General features: G+C 35.5%; 2 protein-coding genes across 5 annotated transcripts in view; one reads left to right on the forward strand and one right to left on the reverse strand.

Moving 5' to 3' along the window:
- The window catches only part of LOC106623764 (RNA-binding protein MEX3B), a 680,038-nt gene that overhangs the window by 165,357 nt on the left and 494,557 nt on the right, over nucleotides 1–20,124 (reverse strand). Inside the window, exon 6 of one of the 4 annotated variants that reach the window (XR_011397400.1) lies at nucleotides 4,958–5,624. The exons of the other annotated variants lie outside the window; for them this stretch is intronic. The gene's annotated coding sequence lies outside the window, so the exon portion shown is untranslated. Of the gene's footprint in view, nucleotides 1–4,957; nucleotides 5,625–20,124 lie in introns of those variants that run through there. 4 annotated transcript variants of the gene reach the window in all.
- LOC138858102 (uncharacterized) lies at nucleotides 2,904–3,635 on the forward strand. The gene has a single exon (XM_070112567.1). The coding sequence runs from the start codon at nucleotides 2,910–2,912 to the stop codon at nucleotides 3,546–3,548; it is 639 nt and encodes a 212-aa protein (XP_069968668.1). The 5' UTR covers nucleotides 2,904–2,909; the 3' UTR covers nucleotides 3,549–3,635.

Below are 20,124 nucleotides of genomic sequence, written 5' to 3' on the forward strand. Positions count from 1 at the left end.
GAAAATCTCCCAATAGTCCACTACGCGACTATAAACTTAAAACAGTTACCTTTGGCGTCAACTGTGCTCCATATTTAGCCATTCGAACACTCCACGAACTGGCAGAAAACACAAGGTCAGAATTTCCTCTGGCAACCAAAGTGTTAAAAACACAAACATATGTAGACGATATCTTGTCTGGAAGTCACAGTCTTCCACAAGCATACGAGTCACTCTCACAAGTGGTAAAAGCCCTCAAAACCGCAGGGTTTCCGTTGAAAAAGATAACGGCGAACCACCCTAATATCTTAAAGGACATACCTAAAGAAAATCTGTTGGATACCAATTTCCTTAAATTCGAAAAGGAAAGTACAACAAAAACTCTGGGGATCCAATGGAATGCGATATCTGACCAGTTTTCATACACTACAGAGTCAATATCTGCATTATCCGCCATAACGAAGAGACAAATTCTATCCTCTGTGGCGAAACTTTTCGACCCCGCAGGATGGCTTTCGCCAGTTATGATACAAGCAAAAATTCTAATACAAGAATTATGGCTAGATGGAACCGACTGGGACGAACAAGTAAAACCACTTCGTTTAGAAAAGTGGTCCCAGTTTGCAAACAATCTAAACGATATCTCACAGATACAAATCCCACGATGGGTAAATTATGCCCCAGAGCACAAAGTCGAACTACACGGCTTCTGTGACGCTTCTGAAAAGGCATATTGCGCAACTATATATGTTCGCACGCAAAGCGACTTTGCGACCACAAGCCACTTGCTAGTAGCAAAAGCAAAAGTAGCTCCGTTAAAACAATAAGTCTGCCACGACTTGAACTGTGCGGAGCGCTACTACTAGCCAAACTAGTATCCATGGTGCAAATGCATTTAAATATGGCAAAATACAAATTGTATCTGTGGTCCGATTCTGAAATTGTACTAGCCTGGTTAGAAAAACCACCACATGCATGGAAGACGTATATTTCCAATCGAACGTCTCAAATACTTGACCTAGTGGGATCAGCCACTTGGCGACACGTAGCCAGTGCTGACAATCCTGCCGATCTAGGTACAAGAGGGTGCAAACCGCTGCACCTTACCACCACCACCCTCTGGTGGAATGGTCCCCGATGGTTAACAGAATCTCCCGATTCTTGGCCACAATCGCCTATGCGCAATATAATAGCCCCAGAAAGTCGAAAAATCGACTCCTTTCACACAGCAGTGGAGGATACTGACATCCTTGAGCGATTTTCATCGTTCTCCCGAGGCCTCAGAGTAATCGCCTATATGTTAAAGTTCATAGAGCGACTTAAAATTAAAGTTAAGGGAGTTCCCTCAGAGTACCCCCAATGCGATACATTGACGCACCTAGAATTGCAAAAGGCAAAGGTCGCTCTAATCGCATCAACTCAAACGCGCTACTTCAGCCGCGATATAACACTATTAAGAGAATCAAAACCCATTGACAAAAGGAGTTCACTCTTAGTTCTTAACCCATTCCTAGACACGAAAGGTCTGCTTCGTGCGAATGGTCGGCTTGCCAATTCAAGCCTCACGTATAATGAACGCCACCCTCTAATCATACCAGATAAATCTCGACTTGCCACTTTACTCCTCAATTATATCCACCTACTTATGCTCCACGCAGAACATCGCCTAATGCAACATATAGTCCGCCAAGAGTTCTATATTCCCCGACTTAAGCCCAAAATAAAAAAATGCATTTTCATGTGCAAGATCTGCACTCTGCATAAGCAGAAGTTGCGCACGCAGATTATGGCAGCACTTCCACCGGAACGCTGTAACTTCGCTCTGCCTTTCACAGTCACAGGTGTCGATTTTGCTGGGCCTTTTCAAATAAAGGCGTCCATGCTAAGGTCGCCCACCATAATGAAAGGCTATGTGGCTGTTTTTGTCTGTTTTACGACAAAAGCAGTGCACCTCGAGCTATGTACAAATCTGACTAAGGAGGCTTTTCTCGCGGCATTTTCTCGCTTCGTCGGACGACGCGGCTTCCCATCAAAACTAATGAGCGATAACGGCAAAACCTTCATTGGAGCCTAAAGAGCCACTGAAAAACAGTTTGTGGATTTTATTAAACAAGTATCACCTGAAATTGTTCAGAAGTATGCTCCCCAAGGCATTAATTGGCAGTTTATCCCCCCAAGCGCTCCTCATATGGGTGGTTTATGGGAATCAGCTGTAAAAAGCTTCAAATCCCAATTCAAAAAAGTAGCTGGAAATTATAAATTCAATTATGAAGAATTCACTACCTTATTAACTCGAATTGAAGCCGTTCTCAATTCACGGCCACTCACAACACTCTCGCAAGATCCCTCCGACTTCACAGCCCTAACTCCAGGGCATTTTCTCAAAGGAGCACCCATTCTGGCCATACCTGAGCCAGGCGTGGGGTCGCTATCCCTATTAAATCGATGGGAAAGAATCAAAATTCTCCATCATGATTTCAGCTGCCGATGGAAGGAAGAATACATCAAGGACCTTCATAAAAGGTACCGATGGAAAACTCCAGAAAAGGCACCACAGCTTGGAGACTGTGTTATCATACACGATGATTGTCTACCCCCCACAGAATGGCGGCTTGGCCGCATAGAAAAACTATATTACGGTTCCGACGGTCATATACGAGTAGTTGATCTCCGTACTCAAAGCGGAACGCTGACAAGACCGCTCGTGAAATTATGTTTTCTGCCAACCGTATCTAATGACAAAACCGCAAATAACAAACAATCCGCTAATATTACCGCGACGCAAATGAATTAGTCGTATAACTAACCAATAAACCCGCAAACGACAAAACCGTTATAAACCAACCATTCTAACCGCAATGATCGATCAAATTGACGATCCATTCCTGCCACATACCTTGGCACATTCGCCATACATTTACATGCCACAAATGTATAATCATTCCAACTTCTTCATACAGATCAATATGGAAGTAGATATGGCAGCAACACCGACGCCAGCTGTGAGGTCCGCCATGAATGTGCCGCGCCCTGGGGCAGCTCCAACACCACGAACCGCAGCGGCAATCGTCCCTGCAACCGCTCCCCGTAATGGCGCGCGACCACTACCACCTTCATCAGCACCGGCAACGGTGCCGCAACGCAGCCGATGCCCACTGTGTCGACGCACACACCGGCTGCAACACTGCAGCATTTTCCGAAGCATGCAGCCACCACAACGTCAGCAGGTTGCCCAAGCGCACGGGCACTGCCTAAACTGTTTGGCTACGCTCCACACGACACAGGAGTGTACGTCGTGTACGCTGTGCCAACTGTGCAATAGACAGCATCACACCATGCTGCACCGCACCCCAAAGCGGACCGTCGGGCGACAACTCGCCCCAAGACGTAGATCGCAGCAGAGCAGCCATCAGGATCGCCCCCGAAGACAGGCGGCTCCACCTCCCTCCAGACCAAGGCGACAGGAGGCATCAACGCGGCGTCGGCAGCCCAGGCCAACATACCGCCGCTCCACTGGCCTCAGCAGTGTTGTTGCTACGCTGCAGCAACTACAGCGATTGCTAGGCTAAAATTCGCCTAGGGGGGCCGGGATGGCTAAATGAGTTACGCCTCCCCCCTCCATACGCGCCACTGAGCGCCAACACACCACACCAACACGATCCACAAGAAGACTCCACCCACTAACACACACCATCACACCACGCAGACATCACACCCCACAGACACCCACACATACACATCACATCACACAATTCTACACAACTCAACCTTCAAAAGGGGCTAACAGAGGACAAAACGCCTCCTTTTTTCGTTAGCGATCAAACCGACGAGACGTCCGAGATATTCCGCCCGTGCTACCCTTTTGTATACGCCGTGTTTTTACTTTAAAGTGAAAAAGGTGAGTGAGAAGTGAAACGAATAAATAGACTGTATTTGTCAAAGAATTTACGTAAGTACGTTCGAATTTTTTGTACACACATTGACTTTGCACTTGCCCATATGCGATGTATGTTTATAAGAGTGTGTGCCATACACACACAATCTCGGATTTTCTACCAACAACACAATGTTGTGACGCTTTGTCGTCGCGTCAGTTCTTCGACAGATTGACTCTTTGACATAAAAGCAAAAAATGTGTCAACGGAGATTTCACATGAAGTAATGAGTGTACATATCTACATAAAAATACATACAAATGTGTAAACGACATAATATATGTATGTCCTGTTACATATGTTTACACATGCATTTGAAAAGAAAAATTGAAGCATGAATGTGAAATACCAACGGCAAAACACAATTCTGTACTTTTATGACTCCATAATGGTGTCAAGTACAATTAATGAAATATTTTAAGAAATATATCAAAATACTTTATTAGTAATAATTTAAAAGTATTTTGATATATAATATAAAATAATTTAAAAAATAATAAATAATAGTTCAATAAAAGGGAATATATTTCAAATGGCATATCAACATTCCCAGTTTGGCATACATATTATATTCTCTTCAATATTCGCCGTTTGGTTATGTTAAGAGAGCGTATGTTTATAGATTCACCGCTGTTATAAAAGCGAGAAATGTTATTTGTTTCTCGTGCATATGTGGTGAACTCCTTGATAAATTCCTACAAATTGTTCGCTGTCGAACCTGCACCTTCTCATTGTTTTAACAACACCCGACCAATCTACCTTGATCCGATAGTAATAATTGATGACGCACTAATATTTTCAGCGAGAATCAAAGAATATATATACAAAATCAAGTTGATGTTGATACTCTACTAAGTAAATTAAAAACAATAACACCTACAAGTAAACAAAAAAGGGGACTAATAAACATAGTAGGCGATGCATGTAAATATGTTTTTGGTACAAATGATAATACTGACCAAGAAGATATCACCAATCACCTTAACACAGTCGATTCTATGGTAACATACACAATTCAATTATAGTAGACCCAAATATGCAAATAGTTTTATCATAAAAATATCTTTAATCAAAATTGTACATTACGAAATTATACAGCGCGTTTTTTTAACTAGGTTTCCCCAGTAGGCCTATTCAAACTGTCCGTTATGATCCTGTTTAATTTGAAATTATTTCAAAATATCGAAAATTGGCAAAGACTGCAAATGATAAGAGCGATGTTATTTAAAACAAAGTGGTGATACTTTTAGGATATTCGTCTGATTCGTAGCTGTCAAATTCTTTTTCTTTTTCTTGATCATATTCTTGTTTTCCTTATTGCTTTTCTTCTTGTTCTTGTTCTTCATCTTTATGCAGGCTGCAAGTAAATTGCATAAATAGCGATGTACCGCATGTCCCCTCATTGGAATCAAACGAATCCTCCACTGTTGGTGATTCAACATTAGAGCATGACCGGCCTTGACCATTTGTACATGCCATAGAACAAAACAGTCCAACCAAAAGTTTTGTAACCAAATTTAGCACTGCATCCCTTTTTGCATTTACAAAAAGTAGTGTTCAGCAGTTTGTTCTCCGCAGGTGGAAGTAAAGTTTGAACTGGCTCCAGAGTATTGTTGACCAATTTCTAACCCCAGTCTGTAGGGTCTAGCTGATTACCAAGCCACCCTTGAACTTGATAATATATGCGAAGAAGATGTTGATGAGCAGCATCTGAAGTTAGAGGAAGACAAGCTAATTTAACTTGTTTTTTACTATTAGTATTTTTAACGCAACATGCATATCTACTTATTATAAATTAAAAGTATATACATTTTGTGATGAATACATTTGCGATTGATGTTTAGCTTTTTCGGGTTTTAAGAAGAAAATAGTTTTCTCAGCTGGAGCTCGAGCAGTAAGTAATAAGAGTAAGTCTACCTTTTCACCAACAACAATAATTGTATTTGAAACAACAACTTACTTGGATCATAATCATTAGTTTTTGATCAGTGTCCTGGAAACATAGCTTAGTCACCTACTGTGTGACAAAACTGGGTTAAAATTAGTTCAAAAAGAAATCTAACATCACTTATTTTATTGAACCAATCCTTCTGACACATTAGAGTAAAAAAAGAAACAAGGGAACATACATACATATGTACTACTTCTATATAAACCTATCCTTAACATAGACCCTTGATAACTTAAAACCTCTTTAACTTAAAATATTTTGTGTTTCCCTTGGACTTTAACTTATCTAGGTTCTACTGTATTACAACTCTTGAGATGTATATACGAAGCGTACTCATGCATATTATAAAGATTACAACTTTTCTAAATATTTGAATCGTTATATCTCCGAAACAGTGGCTCGTAGGAAAAAGGAAATATTAATACATTTTTTTTAAGATAATTTTATAATCTACAATTTTCTGAGATATTTTTATGATAAAACTTACCGTTTTACTGAAAATCACAAAAAATCGCAAGAAAATTATATTTTTGACCTTTGACCTTGAATAGAATTCCATACAGGCGATAAATAGGGAACATTGAAATTTTACTAGTAATTATATTTTAAACGATCTCACCAATCGTTTCGGCTTGTTTCGAATTTATGTAACTTTACTCTCATTGTTTTGTCTAAGCTGAACGGACTATTTGTTATAAATTACTTATTTAGAAAAATTACTCAAGTTAAATTCAATTAAAAGTTCTATTGAGCATATTAAAACATATCAAACTATAGCGCAAAATGGCATAAGTGATACTAATATCCTTACAAAAAGTGAAATGCCATGGATTAGACTAGTTTACAGTCATTTTCTGACTGTGATGATAAAGGAAGTTTTTTGTCAATTTTGAGTTGCTAAAACCGAAAAGTAAAAATAGTAAAAAATTCCTAACATGTAGGATTTTTGAGTTATGATTTTTTTTTTAATAATATCAAGTTATATTAAATTACAGCATGCACTAAAGCATTTTGTGTTCATAATATACTTGTATTAGGATGCTAGTGTTTTAAAAGTCAACCGAAAAAGGTCACTTTTTAAAAGTATTGTAGGCAAGGGGTGCAGGGGTCAAACCACCACCAAGAGTCCACAAAGTTTATGTAAATCAATATTAGTACCGTAAAATATCTAACTAGCAATAGTTAGTTAGCTTAATTAGTAAATCCTACTTCACATTGAAATCGAAGGTAACCATTTTTAAAACGTTTATCACAAATGGTCTTATGGAAAGATTGGGCTTTGCCCATAATCTGCACGAGTGGCTTTTATTCATAGTTTGAAGGTGGCTTTACTTCATAATGGCAGCAGTTGATATGAAAGAAACATGTCACAGATTCTAAATTCAATAAACTATGATGTTTATAAGTGGCAAGTATATGGTGACCTAAAAATCATAGGATTGTTACTGGGACTTCAGAGTGGATTTACTAAGTATTGCTGTTTTCTGTGTCTTTGGGACAGTAGGACAACAGCAAGCCATTATAAAGTAAAAGAGTGGCCTTAGAGAGTTCAATTTATTCCAGGCCAGGCTAACGTGAAGAAGCCGTCATTGATCTCAAAACAGTTTTGTTACCTCCTATATATATTAAGCTTGGACTGATGAAAATGAGCATTAGATAAAGACAAAGATGCCTTAAAATACCTTAAAAAAACTATCCTAAGCTTAACGAAGAGAAGCTTAAAGAAGGCATATTTGTTGGACCTCAAAATCAAAAAAAAAACTGAAAGATGAGAAATTCCATCAAACATTAAATAATGTTGAATTGGCTGCGTGAAAGTCGTTTAAAACGATTGTTTCTGAGTTATTAAGAAACAGATAAATAGAAACCTACGAAAAACTTGTAAAAGAATAACTCGAGCACCATTCCAAAATTTGCTGTCGCATATTCCTTAAAACTCACTTCATCCACTTACATTTCAACTTCCTTCCCAAAAATTTGGGTGCGGTTAGCGATGAACAAGGAGAAGGGTTCCACCAGGACATCCACAATAATTTTTCAACGATACCAATTCAGATGGGATCCGGCAATGATGGTTGCATATTTTGCATCCAACATCAATTGAACAAAAAGACAAAATTAGGAATAAGTATACAAAAATAGCTTGTAAGAAGTCTATCTGAAGATTCAATTAATAGAATAAACACGGTAAAACTTAATCTCTTCTTTTAGTTCCATTTCTGTTTTAAACTTTAAAAGAACACCAAAAAGTGAACAAGAGTGAACAAATTGTTAGTAATGAATTAGTGAATTTATGAAAAAAGGACACAAGCATTAACGCATTGCAGCAACATCAAGCACAGATGCAGCAGTAAATGCAACTACAACAACCAGGGTAACATCTCGCTCTTAGTGATGACAAACTAATAAGTACGGTGGAGCAAAACGTGAAAATGTACTTGCATTTATCAACGCTGTAAACAGAGGATTTGCCTTATGCAACAATAGGCTCCATGTAGAAGAATTTGTAACTCAAATATTCGTGACCGGGAAATTGCAGGAAGATGCGTTCAACAGTTGATAAATCGCAGCAACTGGTCTGACGTGAAGCAGCGATTGAATCAGAAATTACAACCGCAGGAAACGAATGGACAAAAATTCAACCAGTGAAGAGAAATAACGAATAATAATTTAAGAGAACTCTTTGATTTCTTCTTAAGCTTTAGTTATAAAATTAATGAATTGTATGAAATTGATAAAGCAAAGCCTTTAATATACACACCTGTAAATGTAGACAGAGATCTTAGAGAAATATTTTTAGAAAAGATCGACGGAAGTTACCAAACTCATTAAGATGAAATTGACACCTTATTAGAGATGTATAACAGTTACTAAAAACTTAGGTAATTAGATGAAAAACGAGCTACTTCATATAGTTACAGAAATCAAAACTTTTTCCTAATGATGTGACAAATAAACAAAATCGTATTGAAAATAGCAAGTCTAATATAGAAATAGACAAATAGACGATTTGCGAATCAAAATAATTAAGATTAACGTTGCCAAGCCCCTATACGTAATAATTTGTATAATTCCTTACAAACAAGGTCTAACTCATATATAAGTGCTGACATTCGAAACAATAGGCAGAGCAAGTCTGATTCATCCAGAAGCTATCAGCCGATGGAGGTGGGTAATGTACAGGAAGACGTAAATTTTACCAAACCGCCTCCACCTGCAGATTGCCCTCAATGACATTAACAATTAGTGTTAAGAAAATTATATGCCTCATAGATACCGGTTCCGATACAAGTTTAATTAAACCAGATATCCTCAAAAACCATTGTTCCAAACAAAAGACCCCTTTGGTACAGAACTATAAATGGCATAAATCAAGTAACGCACAAAATAATTATCCCCATGCCTAAAGAATTTAAAGTCTCAGACACTTTCTCATGGAAAGTGATTGATTTTTACAACAAAAACTACCAAACTATAATAGGCCAAAATTTTTACATCTAATTTTGCATATTTTAAAAAACGCGTATAAGGAATGTCATCGTCATTCACAGGCATAGACTATATTGAAAGAGCATCGTTTGTTCGGAAATGTGGTTAACTAATTAAATTATATCGCACTAATTTACTAAATTTTGAAAATTACTCGCCACAGTTAAATGTACCGACTTTGACGATAATATTTATAATACCAGTGTTGATTTCATTTTAATGTAAGTATTTAATAATAATAAAATATAAATATATACTATGTGTTAGATTTCAGAACGCAGTATACAAACTTCGCATAACCTATTAAGTAATCTTTGGTAATCTGACACACAACCTAACATAGCGCTAACAATAATTTTATTAAGTTTTTGATAAAGTTGGTTTTGTTTTAAAGACTAAGAAGTTTGTTGTTTGCTAATAAGTGTTTGTTAATCACGGTAAGTTCGCAGCTTAATATCGATTTTTGGTAACTTCTGATGATTTGTTGGATCGAAATCGATGGAAATTAGTATTAATCATTTTCAACTTTGGAATAGATCCGCTTGGTCATTCTTGTATTGGAATTAACGTTTTGGTTTCATTTCATAAATACAATTTTACTGTATTGAATAGTATGTAATTAATGTATACCTTAGCCACAGCAACGCGTGGATGGAATCCTCTAGTATATTCAAAGATCTATAGGTACCCACAGGCTCACGAATTGAAAATTCAAAGGCAAATAAATTAAATGCTAGATCATAATATAATAAAAGAAAGCAATTCTGCTGATAACAGTCCTTTGTGGGTAGTCCCTAAGTAGGTAGATAGATCGGGAGCTCAACGATAGCGTATCGTCATCGATTATCGAAAAATAAATGAACTTACAGTAAGTGATAAAGTCCAGATACCTAGTATTGATGGTATCATGGACAAATTAGGCAGAGCACAATATTTTTCCTCTATTGACCTGGTCAAGAGATTTCATGAAATACTATTAGATAAAAATGACAGGAAGAAAACTGCATTTTCTACCCCACTGGGTCATAAAGAAGTTTTGAGGATGCCATTTGGCCGTAAAAATGCTTCGTCGACGTTCCAGCATCTTATGAATTCAGTACTCCCAGACTATGTAAACAAAATATGTGTCATCTAATTAGATGACATCCTGATTTTCGGTACTTCTTCGACAGAGCATATAGAAAATATGAGAAAAATCTTCGAAAAGTTGAAAGAAGCTAAGCTGAAGGCCCAATTTGCAAAATGTAATATTCTTACAAAAGGAAACTGACTGGCCACATAATAACGCCTAATGGAATAAAACCAAACCCAAAAAAGGTGAAACCTATACAAAAACTAAAGTTGCCCACTTCCTAAAAACAAATAAAATCTTTCTTAGGTATTCCAGGTTTCTATAGAAAGTTCATCAAGGAATATTCTAAAATCGCTAGCCCAATGGTAGCATGTTTGAAAAAGAATGCAAAAGTTAATATAAATGACCCAAATTACCATTCAAAAATATCCAATTTTGACCAAAAGATTTAAATTAATTACCGATGCTAGTAGCTTCGCTATTGGCGCAGTCCTGACACTAGATGATCACCCGGTTTCATACGCTTTGGGAACATTACTGGCGATTATGTGGGGAGTAAAGTATTATAGACCTTATTTGTTCGGGAGAGAATTCGAACTAAAAACAGATCACCAACCGCTTAAGTGATTGCAGAAAAATAACTCTGCAAAGATGTAAGTCCCAGACTACAGCGTTGGCTAGTACAATTAGGGAAATACGACGCAAAAATTGATTATATCGCCGGCAAAGGAAATAAAATGGCCAATGTCAAAAGTCGAATTGCAGACGATGAAATAAATATGGTTAATTCCAACACTTTGAAAATGACTATAGAAGAGATGTTACATATTAAAAATTTAAACACTAGGGAGCAACAAGATCAAACAGTAGTTTCATTGGAAGTTCCTTTAACAGTGGTTAGTCAAGAGAAAAACTCTTAAAACCACTTCACAACGCTCGACACAGTTGTAAACCGTTTTAAACAACAATTTATTTTGGTTGAAACGAAAAAAACGAATCAGAGAAAATCTTTAATAATAAACGTGTTTTTGTAGATAAGTAAGATATTTATTGTGTAAATGTTATTAATACAGTGAGAACATATTTTGTTCGGTAATGCCGAAGAAGAATATGCACTAAAGAGGCAGATACCGTTTTTTCATAAAAATAAAGTAGAAAATTCAGAAATTATCCCAACTTACGATGAAATAAAATTAAAAAATCACGAAATAATATATAACTGTGACATATGTAGTGGAGGCAAATATGACCGAAATCTTATCAAAGCGAAATTTCAAATTACGGAAACACCCAACATAGTCTTTTATCATATTTATAGATAAATTGTCAAAACATACCATATTTTCATTTATTCGATAGAAACAGTCAAACAATGGTTGGTAAAGTTAATGAATTTTTATCAATTAAAGGACATATGAAAAAGGTTATTTTCGATATAATGAGTTCGTTCGAAGAACGTTCGCGATATCCTGACCAAAGAAGGCTTAGGATTTAATGTTATAAAGCCAAATAGTCATACTCGAAATTCGAATATAGAAAGATTACATAATACACTAACTGAGCCCATAAGAACATTAAATCTGGATAAAATAGTCTCTATCGTTACCCAAATGCAGAAAGCCGTTCAATTTTACAATAATTCGTATCACACCACAATAAAATCTTCACCCTTAGAAGTACAGAATAACAAAATTGACCATAAAATAATTAAGGAACGATTAGAACTTGCAAAATTTAAGACTATTTCCAAACACAACTCGACGAGAGAAGATTACTTAGAAACCTGGAAACAGGGGTTTATTAGAAATAATAAAAGCGTTAGACATAAGGAGCCACAATTTATAAAAAGAAACTTAGAAAACAATCATACGCCCATTTAATTTTACAGGCAGCAATACTGACATTTATACTGCCGATGATGGTAACGACAGCAAAAGGCTTGATGACGTTTAATCCGATTACAGATCAACTGGATTTTTCGATGATACACTTGAGAGTAGTAGAAATTGCGATTGAAACAAACACTATACCGCATATAGTAAAAACAAAACAGATACAAAACATATTAAAAGGTTTCACAAAACACATACAAATGTCAAAAATGGAAATAGATACAAAGGGCTGTTTAATGGAATCGGATCGGTATACAACTGGTTATTCGGTTTGATGGATGATGCAGACAAACAGGAAATCGGGGAATATTTTAAAGTAAATAGCTAGAATAACCACAATTTAATAGAAAACTCAAATAAACAAATTATTATTAACAGTAATTTTAATAAGTTCATGAATACTCTTAAAAAATAATAGAAGACGATAGGAAGAAACTTAAACGCACTTAACACAATTTGTAAAGAGCGGGGAAACAATATTTTACCATAGCTTACATAAACTTTAATTTATTGAAAAAAAGATAGACCAAATAAAAAATAACGTGTCAATACTATTTTCATCTGTATAAATACACCAAAAAGTTATGAAACTGCAGACTTGAACTTAATATCGGCATTACCGAACAAAAATTATATAGAAATCGATCAGCCAAATGAACTTGTAGTAAACTTTAACAATAAAAGCTATATTTAAAAAACAATTCTCTACATAAGGAATTAGAAATAAATAAAGACTGTATATTTTCTAACTCATACTGATATAAAATAGATAATGAAACTGAAAGTGTAACAATAGATGATGATACCCTATTTATAAAAAAGTTCTGCAAATTAACATATATATCAAAATTACACAAAACGACACCTAAACAATAATAACCTGATAAACTTTGCGAATTAGAAGATACAAATTTTCAATACCAATTTTGTGAATAAAAAATAGAGTTTTATGAAAAATCCTAAGTTCAATTGACAACACGTTTCAACAAAAAGAAATAAAATTAAGTGTGATGAATATGGAAGATTCGAAAATATAAAGGAAATAGAAGAACTTTACTTCCACAAAAAAAGTTTCATATGGAATAAGTATAACAATTATTGCAGCTATTGCAATATTTGTAATTGTAATTTATCTATACAGAAAAAAAAACCAAATTAAAATTATTAACAAAATCACTAAAACTAATTCCGATATTGAATTACATCAAATTAAAGAAAAATACAGAATTAGAAACAAGATCCAAGAGAATCCCACATTCAGTAGCCAAACACACTTACATGTAATTTAACTGACTCGTCACATTCCACACAAAAAGATATATACAAACCTACACATATTTCTGGCATAAAATTTAGCTAACTGCAGAACTGAATATTTTGCATCCAACATCAAATTGAACGAAAAAGCAAAATTAGAAATGAGTACACAAAAATACCTTGTATGAAGTCAGTCTGTTGATTCAATTAATGGAATAATCACGTTAAGGCTTAAGCTCGTCTTTCAATTCCGTTTTTCGCACGAGTCATGTGCCCACCCGCAATGGTGACGACACAACCAACCAAACCAGCAAGAACGGCAGCGGCAATGATCCAGCATGTGTAGAAACTGAGTGCATTAACAACAAGAGCAGTACACGATCAATACACCCAACTAATAAGTTCAAACTGTTGAACAACTAGAAACAAATGCTGACAACAAGTGGAGCACCAAACAGCTGAATAAGGTAGATTGTAAAATGAAATATAATCACATTATTTTATTGTAAATTAAGCATGTTCATATTTTGTTAGACTAGCAAAGTTAACTGAAGATATTAATTATTGAATAAAATCGTTATATTTTTGAATGTCAAAATGAAAAGTAGCAGTTGCCTTATTATTTTTTTGGTCGATAAGGGAGGCCCCTTATCTGGTGCAGTCGTCGTTTTACTGCCGTTTATATCCTGGCATAACCGTGGAATTTTTATTTCTCTAGTAATCGATAACCCACACTCCGTAAGGAAATTGAAATCAAAACCCAACCACCGGGCATGGGATGACTAATAAGTCAAGGACCTGGAGGAATGATCTATACGGGTACACTATTGTACGTAACTGTGAGTATTGAATGAGGTTGTTAAAAATAAAAGTGCCCAAAATTTTATGAGAGATTAGGTAATGAAAAACATAAATTTAGCAATAAAATTCATGTCCAAAAATTCACATATTTTCTCAAAAATAAATAGTGAAGAGTCCTTCTATGGTCCTGTGTTAATATTAAAATATAAAAAAAGGAAGCAAATGAAAGTTGGAATTTAAAATGTATGCAAAGATTGAGATATTAGCAATGCGGTATAACTAACAAAAAAATATATAACCACATAAATACGCTAAGGCCTTGAATTGACGCTCTCCAACGTTCAATAAAGTTTCCTAAGAAATTAATAAAAAAAAACGACGATTAAGACTCGAGTTAATAGTAATAGTTATAAATATATGTAGTACCAATTGTGCTTAGAAAATTTAATCCGCAAGGTCATTGACTGGTTATCAGTGTAAAAATTATCCGAAAGTAAATAAAAACAGTACTATCAAAGTCTATTGGAAAAAATATCCATTAAATTTGTAAAACATATAACACACAACTTTTAATCACTTTAGTAAACATAAAAGCGGAAATGCATGGTCCTACAGCCCACATACTAGGCATGAATGACGAAGTTGTAAATTAAAAATTATTTTTTAGTCGCACAATATACAAATGCGAGGATGCATAAATATAAATCTCGGAGAGATTAAACGAGAAATATAAGAAAATTTTAATACATTTTTCCAAGATAAAAAAAACTTTTACCTGCATACACATATCTGTATATACATATACTTGTACATATAAATATAAAAACGAGAAAGAAGAACCCAGAACCAGCGTACTCTCACAATAGAAGTAAAAACAAACAAGTAAGGAAGGGCTAAGTTCGGATGTAACCGAACATTTTATACTCTCGCAAAGTCAAATCGTTCGTTTTAGATTTCTTTGTAGATCTTGCCGCCTTGTTCTTGTTGACCGCTATTTTCAGTAAAAAGTCAACTATAGGCACTGGGGTCCACATATTCAGTACCTACGGGCTTGAGCAGTTTTGGTTCAATTTAGATAATTTTTGGTCACAAGGTAGTATACTTTAAACGTATTATTCACGCTAAGTTTTACGCCGATATAATCATTGTTGCTTGATTTGCATACTGGAAAGTGAAAAGATCTGATGGAATTAAAAATGATGGGAAAATAGATGATATGGGAAATAGGCGTGGTTGTAATCCGATTTTCGCACTTCAGCAGATCCCAAGATATGGGTTTTCACCTAAAAGTGGGTGGTCCTACGACCACTATCTAATTTTGAACGTGGTTCCTATAAAATCATCTTATACCATCTCAGCGATAAAATTTAATATCTCTGGCTTGATTTATCGCGCTTTAGTAGTTTTTAACAGTACCGTTATATGTGGAGTGGGCGGGGTTGTCACCCGATTTCACCCATTTTCACACCGTCGATAGAGGTGCTAAAAGCATTTGTTCTCAGTGAATTTTGTTATTATAGCTTAAGTGGTTAGAAAAAAAGCAGATGCTCCTCCCTTATGTGATCCTGTTTACCAAATAAGAGTCTTGTGTCTTGTTGTGGAGCTTAGTTATGGCAATTTATTTGTTTTTGATTAATGGCGTTTTGTGAGAGTGGCAGTGGTCCGATTACGCCCATCTGCAACACCAACTGTCTTACGGTACCAAGAAACATGTGCACCAAGTTTCGTAAAGATATCTCAAGTTACAGCTTGCACAGACGGACGGACATTTATATATATATAACCCTATATCTAACTCGATTAGTTTTAGGTGGTAAAAACAACCGTTAGGTGAAAGCAACAAGTTGCGAGAGTATAAAAATGTCCCGTCTTCCATAAAATCAAAAAGCAGTAGTAAGAAGAAAACAAAATTTTTTCCATACGAAAATATCTTTAAACCTAGTAAGTTAAATCCAATCCAAAAAGAAGTAAGGTTCACACCTTCATTATCAGAAATTTTTACGGACAGTTGGGAATCAAGAGATACCTAGATATCAACAAACGCGGTTACACTTTATGGTTCATTAAATCCATCAACCTTTCGAAAGGACCCTAAGATTTTTAATAGGCACAGGGGCCTCGTTCATTAATGAGCAAATGCATGAAGAGTGTAAATCGATATTAATCACAACTGTGTTTCATAGGTACAAAATAGATGAGTATGAACACCTACCTAGCAATTCCAGACCATTCCAAGGCAATAGTAAGGTTAGCAGTAGAAATGGAGATATTTTCGTAACACCAACTCGGCTCACACCGTGCATTAAAATTTCAGAAGGCTTATACTCTGCTTAAAACTGGTTTAGCAACCCTAAAGTGAGAAACTTTTCAAACAAAGACCAAGTACTTTTCTTGGAGCAGCCAATTAAGGTAGAACCGTTTCAGGAAGGAAACTTCCTAGACCACTGCAATTCAAGAACTAATTCGCTCCGATCACCTAACTGAGAAAGAAAAGGCAAAATGAATTAAACTTTGTTAATCATTTAAGGGCACACTTTTTAAAACACAAGATAGCAACAATAGATGACACGATCCTTACGAAGTCCTATCGATACTCATACATACATAAGATGGAAGTTAACAAACAAATTCAAACATGTTAGAACAGGGAATAATTAGACATAGTTTTATGCCGTGGAGTTCACCAGTATGGGCAGTGCCCAAGTCAACAGATGCCAGTAGCAAAAAAAATGGCGGTCAGTAATCGATCACCGTAAATGAAATGAAAAGAAAATTTCAGACCGCTACCCAATTAACAATATTAGAGATATTGATAAATTTGGGAAACGTACTCTTCTCTACATTAGATTTGGTCATTTGGGTGATGGAACCCAACCGAGATGAACCCAAAAGACATTCAAAAAACTGCATTTAGGGTGGAAGGGGGACACTTTGAGTATATAAGACTGCCATTTGGGTTGAAAACCTCGATAATGTATTAAAAGACCTAATTGGATAATGTTTTAAAAGACCTAATTGAAAAAAAAAAAATTTGCGTACCTCGACGACATCATTACCTATTTAACCTCACTTCAAGAGCACCTCCAGACCCTTAGAGAAATATTTAGATGCTTAGAAAGGGCAAACCTTAAAATTCAAATTGACAAATCTCAGTTTCTAAGGAAAGAAATTTCCTTCTTGGGGCATATCGTTTCAACAGAAGGTATAAAATCGAACACCGATAAAATCGTAGCCATAAATAAATTTCCCATCCCAAAGTCAACGAAGGAAATAGGAGCATTCCTTGGACTATTAGGTTATTGTAAGAAACTTACAAAGTATTTAGCAAAATTGATAAAACTCTCAGTAGAGCTGACGGACGAAAACTTGAAAACATTCGAACTTAATCTCTTGACCAATAACCCAATTTTACAATTTCCAGATTTTTCTAAGCCAATGCAATCATCGTAGCCTTAGGCGTAGCTTTATCACAGGGAACAATTGGCAGCGATAAGCCTATATGCTATACAAGCAGAACGCTAAGCAAACATGAAAGTAACTACAGCACTATCGAAAAGAATTGCTTGCGATGGTTTGGGCAATTAATTACTTCAGACCCCACGTATTTAGCAGCACGTTCAAGATAGTTACAGACCACCTGGGTAATGAGCATGAAAGGGCTGAATTCCAAACTCCTTAGATGGAGACATAAGTTAAAAGAATTCGACTGAGATCATTTATAAAAAGCCTTTTGTATAATGAAAAAATAGATTCAAAAGTGGAGATTTCGGAGAAACCTTTAAATGAATTAACCTTTTACTTATCCCAGAAGAAAGTCAACAAGGGTCACCGATGACATTAGAAAATGTCTTCAGGAACAAACAAAGACATACTTTTAGAAAACCACAATTTAGCGAAAATGAAATAATAAAATTTTTACGAAATTTTGCCCTTCTAATAAAGTTTCCGCAATATATACAACTGATGAAGTTTTCCGTAAAGTACAGAGCGTGTATTCAAAATTCTTCTCCCAAAGCCAAATGTTCAAAGTTTTACTTTGCACCAAAAAGTAACATGACATCAGATCAGAAGAAGAGCAGGAAAGGACTTTTAACGAATATCACATTAATAATAACCACAGAGGAAAAAACGAAACCACATTACATTTAGAAAGGAATTACTATTTTTCTGGTATGAAGGAAAAAATAACAAAGATCATAAACAATTGTTTATCTTACGCTCAAATATGATAAACACCCACCCAAAGTGAAATTTGAGAAACCTGAAACACCACTTACTCAATGCGTACTTTGCACATGGACTATATTATACGCTGTTGTTAATTGCTAATATCTACTATTTTTGATAAATTTTCTAAATTTGCGGGGGTTGCGCTATTAAGTACACATAGCATAGTGGTATTAAAAGCGTTGAAACAAAAGAAATAAGAAATAATAAAGGGGACCACAAAATTTATCACACATTCACACACTCACATATAAAATATTACGTACAATACAACATCGACATATTGTTAAAAAAACTGTGAAACTTTAAGTGATAACTGTTTTGTGTTATTGCGCGATCATAACGATACTATAATCAAATAAATTATATTTAGTTTTTTCAAATATTTTGGAGTTACAAATTAAAGGAAATAAATAGAAAATTATATTGAAAATACTAACATAACCTATTGAATAGCAAATCAAAACAATAATAAAAAGAGTCCCAATTGAAACTCAAAAAGAAACCTGGACGAAGTTACTCAGCTACAGATTAAAAAATTAATATTAGAAGTATTAGGTCAGCTTCCACTACTTTTACAAAGTCTTAGTAACAAAGCAGCAGATTTGGCTTATACCCAATTGCAAACAATTAACCCACGTTACCAGGGAGACTTTTCTGATCTGGACAGAGTACCAGATAATGTCCAGTGCATTAACGAATTTTTTGGCAATTCAGCAGGATTTAATTCATGGGAAAAGGTGTAGAGTTCTACAAATATTCTTCGAGGATGCCGAAAAATGCACTCTCAAATATTTCGCTATTCTTCATACAATCCAGGTCAAGATTACAGGATACGCAAATGAAGTGTTAGATTCTCACAGTGTACCTTTTAAAATGCCATATCAAGGTGCCTCACGCTTCATTTTACGGACAAGCGAGATATCAGCACACTAGAGTATCAAATGACCACTTTAGTATAGAGCGCTCAGCAATCAGTAGAGGAGTTTATAAAATTTGGTGAATGTATTTCTGAAATTCAATATACCTTTTTTGTTGCTCTGGAATTGGTAAAATCTTCTTCTTCCGAAAGATGGCCCAAAATATAGAAAATTGTTTAGGGGCAATCACTCAGCTACTACAGTAAAACGCTGCCCAACCACAGTTCGGCAAAGGGACCACATCCAGACAACTGGACAGAAATTAAGAGAGCGTTAAAGCCGAGGTATAAACCCGATACAGAACCTCATGAAATATATAAAAGAATATGCAACATGAAGGCGAATACGGTAAGCGAATTAGCAATAGAAGTCCGAAAAATAAAATATAACGCGGACGAAGTAAAAGTTACACGGGCAATGTAGGGATAGATCTTTATAACGTGGATGTTTTGCTAGTTAACACAATTAATGAAATGACTCAGGGGACGTTATTAGACAAAATGTATGAATAACATGATCCTCATAATATAACATTATAGACATTATGACGAAGAGAACATTCGAAGACACTTGTATTCGACCAGAATTTAAAAAATTCAAA

This window comes from Bactrocera oleae, chromosome X (assembly GCF_042242935.1).
Source record: "Bactrocera oleae isolate idBacOlea1 chromosome X, idBacOlea1, whole genome shotgun sequence".
Classification (NCBI taxonomy): Eukaryota; Metazoa; Arthropoda; class Insecta; order Diptera; family Tephritidae; genus Bactrocera; species Bactrocera oleae.

What these genes read in the sequence shown, in the direction of transcription:
- LOC138858102 (XM_070112567.1), top strand. Translation starts at nt 2,910, where the DNA reads ATGTATAATCATTCCAACTTCTTCATACAGATCAATATGGAAGTAGAT.